Source organism: Papilio polytes, unplaced genomic scaffold, assembly GCF_000836215.1.
Source record: "Papilio polytes unplaced genomic scaffold, Ppol_1.0 DF822067.1, whole genome shotgun sequence".
Taxonomy (NCBI): domain Eukaryota; kingdom Metazoa; phylum Arthropoda; class Insecta; order Lepidoptera; family Papilionidae; genus Papilio; species Papilio polytes.
Window position 1 is genome coordinate 5129478 of NW_013527137.1, and position 14726 is coordinate 5144203.

Genomic DNA, 14726 nt, shown 5'->3' on the forward strand with positions numbered 1-14726 from the left:
GTCGAAGTAACACCCACTTCTCACGACTTCCGTCATTTTCTCGATCTGATTGCTACACCATTAGTACAGATAGTATTAATAGTAGACATTATATATTTTTTGTTAATGTTTTATCGTAGAAAAGCACGATAATGCTAAATCATTATCATCTCCCCTGCCTTATCCTACTCCCGTAGGGTCGACACATCGGGTTTTCGTCCTCCAAATAACTCTATCATCACGTCACCTTTCACGCAATCCATCCATCTCTTTCTAGGTCTACCTCTACCGGTGTACCCCTCCACAATGCTAAATAAATTTTAAAAGTAAGATATCTCTTACAATTTAGTTATGAAACATGACATTTAGGGCCTGTCCCACCAATTTGTAAATTGTCTAATAACGTGCAAAATATGTGATGGATATTGATACCTTATCTGACAGTGACGTAATTTTTAAGCTATCTGAGCCTCTATCAGGTAGTGGTGGGACAGGCCCTTAGAAGTAACAAGACGGAGTGCTTTGGCATTTTGACACAGAATCTACACCAAAGTATTTACACCAATTTTAGGAATGCGTCTCACCATAAGACAGTTATGTTCGCATTACCGCAATTTCTCATTCTCCTCACTTTCGGCTTTCACTTAAGCTGTACTTCTTAACGGGATCTGTAATTTTATCTTCTAAAAGCAGATGCTACCGGCTCTATAATCGACTATTCTATGAATTATAATATGAATTTAATGGAGGGAAACATTCTTCAGCGTGAGAATACCTTGATAGTATTTTTTGTGATAGATCAACACAAAAATGGACAATATTGCTGATTGATCGATGATGACACTAAATCATACTATCATACTAATATTATAAATGCGAAAGTTGAGATGGATGGATGTTTATTAGGGTTTGTAGCCTAAACGGCTGAACGGATCTCGATAAAACTTGGCATATATGAAGAGGATGGTCTAAAAGACCACATAGGCTACTTTTGTTTTTTTTTACAATTCCACGCGGGCGGAGTTGCGAGAGAAATCTAGTCAAGCAATAAAAAGTTAAAGAATTTGTGACCATGATTCAAATTATGTTTTATATTTTTACATGGTACTTATACGTTATTAACTCCGCTAAATTTATTGCGGTAATAATAATATCTTGTTGTACTTCTTGATAAATCTGGAACCATTACGAAGTAGATGAATACATTTTCAAGATTCAATATAGATAAGATTATGTACGAGGCGTTGTAATAAAACTTTTTGAAGCAATGTCGTCATTGGCGTGGCTAATGGCTGACCGTAATTGCCTGTAATTAAAATCAACTTTATTAGTTACAACGAAAATTGACACCTTTAGGAAACTGGTTTACAAACAGAAATTTTGTAAGAAAAAATCATTTTGTCTGTCATAAAGTGTAAATTATCACAAATTGTCTTGTTTCTAAAACTAACATTATAAAGGGGAAATATTTGTATTTTCTTATGTATTCGATTTACGTAAAAACTACTTGGCAGATTTCAAAAATTCTTTCACCATTAGAAAGGTAATTAATCTGTAAGTAACATAGGCTAAATGGTGAACATTTTTTGTTTTATAATTTCACACGGGCGAAGTCGCGAGCAACAGCTAGTATATAATAATTTTAATTAAAGACTTAACCACTTGTTGCATAAGCGAACGGAATTGGGAAATCGTGAATTGTTACAAAACAAATATCGTTTGGAATTTAAATGTTTGGAAAGTGTAGCTAATGAACATCTTTCGGCCGCGATCATAGCCATTACCTTTCACGACCAGCTGTTTGCTTCTGTCTTTGTTTATTTCATTGTTTGTCTCACTTCAATAACAATTTTCTTGCCTTGTATTATGCTTTAGATAATTATGACCGTTAAATGGTCATTAAGGGAGTCTCTTAATACAGATTCTAAGAGACTGTTTCATTAACTATTAAGTGGCTAACCAGATAGGTTATTCTTAGTCTTGGGCTTAATCGGACATCTGCAAGTTCGCACCGTACTAGTACAATTGGGAAAACGTACTAGTACACACTTTTAGTACCTTTAGTACATCAGATTTGTGAAAACACAATACATGAATAGAATATAACGAGGGTTATATATTACTTCACATCAAATTTTAAGCAGGGTCAAACATATGTTATTAGCGAAAATAAATTTAGTTATGAATATTTTTATCCACTTTTGATTCTCATTATCGAAGGTGGATGCTTCAATCTGACAAAAAGGCGAACACCGATTTGTGTAGTGTGCTAAAAGTACTAAATGTCCGAATAACAGAAGCGGTTCGGTAACGTTACTTTTAGTACAGTGCCGAGTAACATTACTTTTTAGTACATCGTACGTGTACTACCCAAGACTAGTTATTCTCTTACGTTATATAATACTAGCTGTTGCTCGCAACTTCGTCCACGTGAAATTATAGCCTATGTTACTCAGCGATAACGTAGCTTTTTAATTGTGAAATATTTTTTGAAATCCGCCCAGTAGTTTTTGATTTATTTCAATACGGCCAAAAAAAGCAAAAATACAAATCTTTCCTCTTTATAATATTAGTATAGATTATATCGCTTATAGTAAGAATAAAACTGAAATAAAACCTGATTCTTCCAAATCAGACACACCGTTAAGGTCACAGACGTTTATACTGTGATATTTCAATTCATACGTAAATGGGTAAATAGGGCGACTTGTCTTTTTATTTACGAAACTTTAGAGCCTGTTCTACCATTGGCTGATAGAGGCTAAGATAGCTTTAAATGACGTCACTGTCATATAAGGTTACAAAATCCGATATTATGAGACAATTTACAATTCGGTGGGACAGGCCCTTAAACTTATCAAGCTAAAATTTTATTTTTTATCATGTAAAACTTTGTGTATGTGAATGTCATTTTACGTAAACGCATGGCCGCCGTTTTTAACAGAGTATAAAGTAATTGTCGATGACCCAACAGTTTCTAAATCTCTTATCTCTTAAACAATTCTCATAATTGTCTTCGACTCTCCCGCTTACTCGTGCATTCCTTTTGCCTTTTGTTTCGACATAGTTTGGTTTATTTTTTTATTTATGCATATTAATTGTTTAGTAGGCCTTGTAGGAAGGTATAAATACAAGGATAATCTTGAGAAGTGTCTTTTATTTGATACTAGCTATAGCCCGCGACTCCGTCTGCGTGGGATTAAAAAAAACAAAAGTAGCCTATATGTTCTTCCAGAGTATCCTCTACTTCTATACCAAATTTCATCGAAATCGTTTCAGCTGTTCAGGCTACAAACTCTAATAAGCATCCATCCATCCATCTAAACTTTTGCAATTTTAATATTATTAAGATTCATTAGAAAAAAAGGACATTAATTGCAGTACTCAGAGTGCCTTATGGTCCCCATGAACGGCATTTAGTAACCATTTAAATATGTAGTAGTTAATTTACAAGGAAAATCTGATTTCTATATCAATGTCCTAATAACTTTCTCGTCTCGGATTAACAGTTATCCCACAGTCTAGCGTTATTACAAGAAAATAACGTAATTACAATTACAGCTTTGACAACATAATATTGTTTACTTTTTGAGATCGCGTGTTTGACAAGGCTATGTGACGAGAGAAACTTGATATCACGATTGTACAGCACGTCATTGACAACAATGTGTTCATGTTATGAGACAATACCAATTAGTGAGTTGAACTGTACTTTACATAGAATTTTGCAAAAGGCATTAGGGCCTATCACCTTTTTTTTAAGGCTGTTGATGATGATGGATAGAAATATTAAGCGAAAACATTAATCTTTATAAAACCTTGTGTGCTTCTCCCCCTTGAGCTTTATCCTAATAAGGCCAAAAAGATGATGACTACAATGCAATACTAAGGGCCTATCCTAACAATTTTAAAATTGTCTGATAACAATCCAATGTGTAAAATATGTGATAGGAATATCGCATTTTGTTACCTTATCTGACAGTGACATCATTTTAATCTTTTTGAGTCTCTATCAGTCAGTGTTGAGACAGGCCCTAATAGTATTTCAAATGTTTTAAAAGGATCTAATGGTATTTCTTCTGCAAGTAAAATGAGTATACGTAAAAGGTTAATAACTTTCTTAAAACTGGTATTAAATGTAATTCTGATATAAATAAATTAAATTATTCGTTTCTTTATATGAAACGATCTTACTTAACGGGAAATAAAAACGAGTTACCAATTGATTAATTTAATGTCGACACTTACCTTTCCTTAATTAATACTTAATAAGTTAGTATTTGCAAATATTATTTGCGATAGTACATATCAAGTGTGTGTTGAGTTAGTTACAATTAAATATTATGAGTAATTGCTAGCTGTTGCTCGTGACTTCGCCTATTGAAATTAAAAATATAGCCTATGTTATTCAACGATAAAGTAGCCTTTTAATGGTGAACGAATTTTTGAAATCGGCCCAGTAGTTTTTGAGTTATTTCAATACAAACAAAATACAAATTTTTCGTCTTTACAATATTAGTATTATAAAGAGGTTTGTACAGAAGTACAGACTAGTATCTCATTAAAAAGTATGTCTGATAGTCATTTGTTTTAACTTGTTTATTATAATAATTCTTATTTAATATTTAATGCCATGTGTTATCCAAAGCGTTTCCGTTTAAGTCAACCTGATATTCCATGGGGCAACGCGATACTTGATACACACAGGTGTCCTGTCTATTAATAACCCACCAATGAGACGTGACAATTAAGCGTCTAGTGCGTTTAAAAAGCCAAGTACAACACTTAAATACTACAAATATTTGATGCAAAAGCTATAAAATATTCTGAGCTTAATATTAAACCCGATGACCCTCAATGAAACAGTATTGTTGTCTAAATCTTAAATTATAAAAGTTAATATTAAAACCTATAACTTCAAAAACAAAAGAAATATTACGAGATTTTTAAAGTATTGTATTCACTTTTTGACCGCACCACTGCCTTATCCGGCCTTGAAAAGGTTAACTTGGAAAAACAAAACATCAAACGGGTCCGGTTGAACAGGGACGATGTAAAAAGTTGCTTACGTATGTGTGCGTATATGTTAACCTATGTGTGCAGGTTTTGTATGTTCGTGTATGTGGGGTGGCTGGCTCGTCGGCATTGCAAGGTGAGCCTGTCCCTGCGTATGCGCAGGATCTGACCTCATATCACGGCCATTGTCCCGACGCGTCTCGATTCGTATGCGTTGAATGTATCTTATACCGTTAAACCTTTTTTTGTATAATTTCGATGTATTTTGGCATGTTGGTACGAATTAAAACACCGTTGGAATGGTAAAAGTATTTATATATTAATGCAATAATCTGTTTTTATTACATGTACTTACTTTTATCTATAATAATATTTTAAAGAGGAAAGATTTGAATTTTTGCATGTATTAAAATAACTCAAAAATTATCAGACCAATTTCAAATATTCTTTCACCATTAGAAAGCTACGTTATCGCTGAGTTTAGGCTATATTTTTTATATGGACGAAGTCGCAAGCAACAACTAATGTATAATTTAAAAAATCGTCTACGAGTCAATTAATCACTATCGCGATATAAAAGATATCAACGGGAGTAAGAAGCTTAAAGTCGTAGGAAGCTTAGACTTGCGTATTGTTTATTTGAAGTTTTCTATTATGGTTAAGTTCACTGGTAATTGTACTTAGCTAAGTTCTTGCGGAAAGCACAGTAGTAAATAGAAAACAGTAGCAAAGTAAGCTTGTAGCGAAAGTTGTTAGACAATAGCCAAGTAGATATGACAGGCGGCCGTGGGATGTGTGTCGACACTGACCGAATGCTACTTAATTAACTTGTTTGTTTCTAAATATCCCATTTAGAAAAGGTGTCGTTAAAGCTCTTTATGATTTTATTATTTTTTAACGATTATATGGACAGTTTAAAAGATAATTGAAAGGGGAAATTGTCTTCAGTTTTTAAGTCGTTACTACTCGTATAATGAAAATGTTATGAAGAATCCTTCTAGAAACTATTTTGTATATACTATACGTTACGTATAGTATATACTATCTAACAAAGTATTTTGACTAGAAATCAACGAACGTATATACGTATTTCTAGTCAAAATACCCATTAGATAAAATACTTCTTTCATGACGGTGACGAAATACAACCTAAGGTATTCTCTACCTACTTATGCATTCTGATTTTTTTATATTTTCCTTGTGATTGATTCCACTTGTGTTTAGTTGTATTGAATTGTAACTCGTAATGAGTACTCGCGACTTTCTTTGACTTTCCCATCGATTACTGCAAGTCGATAGTCAACACGATAAAAACAACGATCGATGAACTCGAGTTAAAAGAACGTCTCGCTCTGTTGCCTGATCACTCAGATTGCTGCTGTTTTTTTTTTAATAAGGGCTCTTATTCTCTTACGTTACGATAGAGAATATAATCAAAGCCGTTCTACTTACGTAAATCTCTCGTGGGAATTCGATTAAATTGCGTCTCTCGATAAAAACTATCGATTGCTCGCAACTAAGTGTGACAGCTCTGAATTTTTGCCTATTCGCTTGTTACTAAAGTATGTCAAATAGTTTTTACTTTGTACTCTGTGCAATATTGTCGAACGAACTGTGAAAATGAGAGTGAACTATATTGGCTGATTTGAATTAAGATAGTGTTATTATAATATTTTTCTTCAAACATAAATAAAAATACTCATAGATCGACGAATGACAGAATGGACACGGGTAAACTACTCTTTGTACTTTTTCTGTTTTTCTTATGTGCATTGAAAGCTGCATAGTATAACACACAGATGCCTTATAAGATAAGAGGCGCTTACGCCATAGTTGCTTCTGAGAGACACAAGTGTGGATAGGGTGTAACTGAGATTCAATTTTTTAGGACATTAAAAAAAATTTAACGTTTCATAATTTATCACATTTTTTTAAATAACTAGGCATTTAAGGAATCAAATAACTTTTTAATCACAGACGGCTCCTTACAAATTCAGTGATTTATTGAATTTCATGACATTTTAAATATACTTGCCTAAAAGAATATCAATAAAAACCTCGCTTTACCTTTCCTTATTGTATAAAACATAACTTCGTGTAAATTGTAATATAAGTGTCATCTATTTTCAAATACCACGGAAGACCAGTACATGTGCCAAGTGGTTTTTAAATAAAAATATAAATAATATGATTTGGCAACAACTGGTCAACCTGTTCTTTGTCCCTTCCACTTCAGTCCTAGGTACGTCGACCCCCTCCCAACACTCCCCCGCCGTCAGTCAAGTTATCACTGTAACCGGTTTGTTGAACCGTCACTAACACGATCCTAGATCGTGTGTCATTGCTCGTGAATATCCTCCATTATTACGCTGTACACGGCTTCAACTGTTATGATCGGGCTTGCTTGAGTATGATTTATCAAATGGATTTGAGATACAATAGCTGTTCCCGACTTCGTCCATATGGAATAGCAAAATATTAAAATAAGCCTATGTTACTCACTGATAACGTAGCTTTTTAGTGATGATAGAATTTTTGAAATCCGCCTATTAGTTTTTGAGTTATTCCAATACATACTAGCTGTTCCCGTGCGGCTTCATCCACATGAAATTGTAAACACTTTATTTCATTGTTTAAATTTGTCAAATTCTCAATTGCTAATGTCAAATTACCATAATAACCTTGCTTCCTTGATGTTGGTAGCTTGTAGTTTATGATCCCTTTTCCACATGAGGGTTTTGATCAATTTATTAACCCCCAAAGTTTAATAGCGTGAAAACATATAGCTAAAGCGTGTCAGCGCTTTTTATTAAAGAAAGAATTATTCAAAAATATGCTGTGATTGCTGACATCTTACGTCACAAAGTAGTTTGTTTACGCTTTATTATATTAGTAGAGATAGTATTAGTATAGATTTGTTCTACATCTGCATAATTGGCAAAAAATACACTGTTATTACTCGGTGCTCTGGTTTATTCATTTTTATCATCCAGTTGTATTAAATTGCTTTTTACTTTACTCTATTTACGTCAGTCATTGTTGTTTACTTTACTCATTTATGCGCATATGTATGGAATAATTAAAATGCGATGAGACGGAAAACGGATGTTTCAAGAATATTATTTATTGCTTTATAAATATTGAATATATATAAACAAAGAGAACTAACAATTACTATTATTAGAGATAGTATATGAGTCATATGAAGATTTAATTGGGTCGTGATTAGAAGTTTTATGTTTTTTTGTCCTTACTGTTGTGCAGTTTTCGCTTTTATTAAATGTTTTTAATAAAATTTTGGCATCATAAGATTTGGGTTAGGTTTACGGGTAATGAGGCTGAAACACTTAGGGCCTGTCCCATCAAATTGTAAATTGTCTTAACAATCCAACGTGTAAATGATGGAAATATCGGATTTTGCTACCTCATCTGACATTGACGTCATTTTAAGCTATCTATGCCAGTGGTAAATTAGGCCCTTAAAGGGGTAAAAACGTCATGTATTACATCCTGATTCAACATACTTCTTGAATCACTTCCATACAACAGGTGTCGTTGCTGTCTTGTTATAAAACATACTCATGATATGAGTAATATATCAAATTACGTGTGTATAGAAAGTAAATAATTTATTCAACGTAATGTCTGTACTTTCATTTCCACGTAAAGAACACGGTTGAAATAATGTTGATTTATGTTAGCAAAGTATTTTGTAAATTTTAGACCAATATTGAAATATAATAAAACACATTATTAGTACTAGTATATATGTGCCTTAAGTAAATACAATTAGGAATAAAATTAACATAAAATGTACATAGTGTTTGACTAGTCAAGGTTTATGGAGGTTTTTATTTATTTTATATATTTTTATTTAATTTCGTGTGCGTTTGATGAACCTTCAATCGACCGGATGCATTCCAACATTCACTTCATCAAGGACTCTACGCAACTTCAGTAAACGTACAAAATATTTCCGCTGTTATATCGAAACTAGCTGTTCCCATGCGACTTCATCCGCATAAAATTATAAAAATTTCATTTTATTGTTCACATTTGTCAAATTATCAATTGCAAATGTCAAAATGGCATGACATGATGTCAAACCACGGCAACGTTGCTAAATTGATGTTGGCAACTCGTAGCTTATGGCATTTTACTCACATTAGGGTTTTTATCCAATTTATTTACCCCCTAAGTTTAATAGTGTGAAAATATATAGCCTAAAGCTTGACGTAAGTGTAGGGCTCTGTATTAAAAAAAGAAAAATCCAAAAATATGCAGTAATTGCTGACATCTTACGCCACAAAGAGGTGTGTGTTTACGCTTTTTTATAATAGTATAGATGTAAGCTCATTTAAATTAAGACAATGTTAATATTTCACGTTCCATTCGCCATACCTCACGCCCTCGCATTAGATAGTCGACCTAAATAGTTGCGAATGAACTTGACTGCAGACAATTTTGTAACTGTTTGCAATACATGTCTGGGTGGCGTCCAGTCACGTGTTAAGTCAAAATAAATATTGTACTGAATTTAAGAATTATAATCTATACTTATATTATAAAGAGAAAAGGTTTGTACTTTTGTATGTATTGAAATAACAATGCTGGGTCGATTCCAAAAAATCTTGCACCATTAAAATTATCACTGAGTAATTTAGGCTACATTTTCTTTTTCACGCGGACAAAGTCGCGAGCAACACTTAGTTTTATTTGTTAATTATTAATAAAATATTAAAAGGCATAATCTAAATCAAATAGGTAAGTAATGTTGCCTGAAGGAATGAATAATTTACTGAACTTAAGTTATGTAAAAAATGTTTCTACTAGCATTGGAAGAAAAGTGAACAAAATGTTTGCGCTTTTCTGACACTAAACTATCAGTTACTGGTACATTTACCTTAATTGCTAATTTTAGTTTAAAAGGTTTCCACTGAAGTTGTTTCTATAATTATAACTATTACTATTGTACAGGTCTTTTGGCAAAGGAGGACCACACTAAGGATGAATTTTAAATCAAACATCGTAGTTATCCTAAATTTTCGAGTCGGTTTCAATAATCGATTAATGTCGGGGTAGGAATGCCGGAACTAAACCGGTTTTATATAATTACCCTTCGTAGACCCGACGGACTGCGTTGCAAGGTTTACGATTAGATAGGACTCTGTTATTTTGTTTTTCAGATTTTTATATTTAAGCTTTTGTAAAGTTCTCAACGTTGTCGATTTCAAAAAAGTATACACACAAAAACAAACAAAATGATGATTACTTCATGATGTTACATACGAATATATAAATGTTTTGGAACAGTTTTAAATTCACTTGGAGAATGAAGTATGATAGATGCAGTAGAACCTCGATAAGTTAAAGTCCAAGGGAAACACAAAACATTTTAAGTTATAGAGGTTATCAAGGGTCTATGTTATAGAGATTTTGGGCTCTGATGGGAAGGGTACATATAGTTATAGAGGTTTGAGTTATCGAGTTTCTACTGTATAATAATAGTGTATAAAATACTTCTGTGTTTTATTAACATGTTGTGTTTATTCCAGTCGTACGTGACGAGTAACACAGACAACTCTCAGGCGATAGTGGACAGTCTCAACAACAAATATTACTTCTACACGCGCACACGCGGCCTCTTCCGAGTCTGCTATCCCAAGGAGAGACCGCCTACAGGTTAGTAAATACTGACATACACGGATTCACGTACTCTGAATAGTACTAGCTGCTTTTTGAGCTGCGACAACTATCTATCGATTTTGTCGAAGTTGTATATGTCTAAGTCGTCTTTGTTTTTTTATAGCTTTCCTATGTTTAATTTTGTGTTCAACTGTTATATGAAACTTAATTAGTACGTTTATTTTAATAAATAGTTAAATAATATCGGGAAAAAATAAAAAAAGAACTTAATTGGCGCGTATCAAATACAATAATAAGGAAATAACAATTTATTTTTCGGTATTTAGTTTTCCTTATAAGTACCATTTAGATGTGAATAGAATTACTAATTATCGGTCCAATTAATAGTTTTGCGTTAACACGATAACCATGTTTATTCAAATTATTAAGATGCATGGTAATTACTCAAGCCATTGGAGCGCAAATAAATTTTACTTTACAATTATCTATTGCGAATTTAAGCTTTATTATTAGTTACACATAGTTGTTTTTAATATTTAATGTAGTATGGTCAGTAGGATACAGTATGCCTAACAGTATAGCTCAGTGTATAAAATAACTGTTTTTGTGACAGTGCATGGGTCTTAATGGTGTGTTCTTTGATTTAGGCTTTGAGTATTTATCTTTAAATATATATTTGGAAAAGAATGAACAGGCATAATTAAATAGAGTTCAGAGACTGTAGTAGCTTCGATTATTAGTTATATTTGCTCGTAGAGTTATGTTTTCGCGACACCATGGCATGTATTTTGTGAGATAGCCATGTCGTTAATATCTATCTCTCTCTCTCTCTCTCTCTCTCTCTCTCTCTCTCTCTCTCTCTAATATTATAACACTTTAGGTATCTACATTATTGTAGATTCTATACTAAATATTTTATTCAACAAATATAGTAGGAAACACAACATGTTTAAAATTTGTATCAAAATCCGGAAATCAAATACATTAACGTATGTAATTAACATTCAAGCCGTTAGTGCCACTTTCGTTTTTTTAAAGATTTTTCGTTCCGTATGTGAGACGGCTATAGTTTCACCGCAAACCGGTGTGAAAGGTACAGTGTAAGCGATTCTAAAGAGCCGTTGTCTATTTCTGAGCGTAGAAAATTACATATCATCAATAGGAGTACCTGTGATTATAGTCAACTCTTGTCCTCAGGGCATTTCGTCCTACATTGAATTCCATGTAATTGAAACCTAGATGTCTAGAGCATAAAGTTTAAATCCCTGTAATGAAAGTTAGTCGTCCAATTTAAGTTTCAAAGTTAACCATGTCCTTTTTGTATTACCATACATTGAATAGTGGAAAGTTAATTGAGTTTCAATGGGTTTTTAATTTAATTTCAAGCCTCGTACGTGGCTTACATTGGGTACCATAATTTGGTTATGTATTGGCTTAATGAAGGTCTAGGTCGTACGTGGCCGTTTCGTGCTACTTTCCTCTACTGTATAGTTCATATTTATTGTTTTTTGATGTGCATATAACTTTCAGCAATACTTTATGTTCATATAGATGTTAATGTACGACGCAGTTTATTGTAAAGCAAATTACCAAATTCGCAGAAGCAAATCAACATGCAAGGTTCATAAAAATTGGTGCCTTTCGATTGATGGCAGTGTTCTTAAGGATTCAAAATGTATCTCATTATAATGAACTTTAATTATAGTATATTTAACACTTCTAATAGAATTATAACATCAAAAGTTACATATATTTTTTTATATTATAGTTATAAATAGAAACGTGATGAATTCTTTATTAGTTGTCAAGGCTTGATGGCACATATGGATATGTCACGTTTGGACACGTTGATAAATGACTATGCAAATATTGACCCAGAATATTCCTGTAGCCTTCCTTATCATATTTATTGTACACGATATCAAATACAGTCATCGCTCATTGTTCGATACTTACCTTCAATACTATTGCATCTGGGCGACTGTATGTCAACAGTTTAGTAATATATATTATTTTTATATAGTAAGATGGCAAAGGAGCAAGCAGCAACCTTAATGTCGAAGCGACAGCTGCCCATAGACATCCGAAATTGCAGATGCCTAACCTTAATTGACGGAGGAGGAGGCCCATAAAGAGGACATTTCCCATTCACATTCGTCTAATTCGCCGTCAAATCCACTTTTTCTTCCCATTAAGAAAAGAGTGGAAAGTAATAGGGACCAATATTAAGTCTCCGTCACCACACTTATCAGACGAAACGCGATATTGCTCCCACTTCACGCCTGTCTTCTGTGTGGTCGTGGTATTACACCGGGCAAGCCGGCCCATTCGAGCAAAGATGTTAGGCGAGCTCTACCACTGTAATTTACTTATGTTTTTTGCTACTTTGTTCTAGAATCATGACTATCTTCCTATCTGTACTAAGCTATATATGTTCCTAACGCAGTGTTTTGGTCCTCCAGATCGATCGATGTTTCATCATTACAATTTTCAATCTTAAATACGTCATCTTTCATGCAGTTTATCGATTGCCTCAAGTCTGTTCTAACCGAACCCTTCCGTATTATTTAACTTGTGCCATAGTTTGAGCTATAATCTTTTCAATTATTTATTGACTATTGTGTACATTATACAAAATAATGTCTAGGTCGCATAGTATCGGCATTGTTGCTAATTGTTTTGTATACTTTACCTTGTCACAGTTTAATTAACAATTTCACAGTACTCTATTAACGTTACAATGTATTTCCTTATAATTTAATTAACAAGAAACCTTTATAGGAAATATCCGATCTTACTAACGACTCAACCGAATTATTCGACCTCGATCCATTTTCCTAATCTAACTTATTCTTAATCACTTTTTAGAAACCGATATAAAGGCAATTTAAAAACTTAGGTATCATCATCAACCTGCCCTTGTCCGTATGGAGGGTCGGCACAGTATGTTCTTCCGTACATCTTATATTACACGTCTGATATTCATAGCGGAATTGTCTGCCTTTTTAAGCATATCCTCTTTCACAGAATCCATCCATACTATCTTCAGTTTTCCTTTACCTTTGTTGTCATTACAATCACATTAGATACTTTTCTCGTTTAAAACCCTCAAAATGTTTAAAAGAGTATACATTTATTCGATTAGAGGTTGTCGCCTACAGATTTCATAAAATCGAGGTCGCAGCCCTGACCTCTAAATTACTATTGTTATGATATTTTCATCAGCAATATTACAATAACAAATAATCAGGTCTTGTATCATACAAATGCAGATTTTTAATTTCCTGTCTGATAATAGTTAATCCAACATTTTAATCTTCGTTTTAGATCACTTTGTGTGTCGTTTTTAATGTGTCTTTAGCAATATTTGGATACTACCTTTCGCTCGCGATTTTGTTCGTGTGGAAATAAAAAAAAATTGAGTAGCCTATATGTTCTTCCAGACTATCATCTTAATCCATACCAAATTTCATCAAAATCCGTTCAGCCGTTTAGGCTATAAACTCTAACAAAAATCCATCCATCCATCTAAATATTTGCATTTATAATATTAGTATGGAGTATGATATGATTAGATGAAAAGGACTCGCATAATCATTATATAGTATAAAACACGGTTCTCGCTGTCTGTCTGTTCTTATGTATGCTTAGATCTTTAAAACTACGTAATGGATTATCATGATTTTTTAAAATATGTCTAGTATATGACTAAAGTACAACATACGTTTCGTTTTACTCATAACTTTTATTTATTGAAATGCAATTTCTATTTGCGCAATCTTGAAAAACAATGCCACTGTTTATTTCGATACCTCACGTAGAAATTTGATATAATTTTTTACTTCGTTGCATCAAGGAAACTTAACTATATACCTGTCAGTTTTTGTCAAATGCCATCATGGTTTTACAACTATTTAAGTGTAAAGGTTAGTATGGTATTATCTAAAGGTTGATTATCATTTTGAACAAACGGAGAATATAATAAAGGTAATCTTATTTGACCTTGAAGTTTGAATCTACGAATATTCAAAGTTTTTTTAGATGCGTTAATAATTATATCTACAAGATATATTTTAGCGATTGTC

At 32.9% G+C, this 14726-nt stretch overlaps 1 protein-coding gene across 2 annotated transcripts in view; it reads left to right on the forward strand.

Annotated features, from left to right (window-relative positions):
- The window catches only part of LOC106107412, a 35321-nt gene that overhangs the window by 3673 nt on the left and 16922 nt on the right, over positions 1-14726 (forward strand). For both annotated transcript variants that reach the window (XM_013288258.1, XM_013288257.1), the window contains exon 2: positions 10551-10677. In XM_013288258.1, the coding sequence (XP_013143712.1) occupies positions 10551-10677 (127 nt within the window). The remainder of the gene's footprint in view (positions 1-10550; positions 10678-14726) is intronic.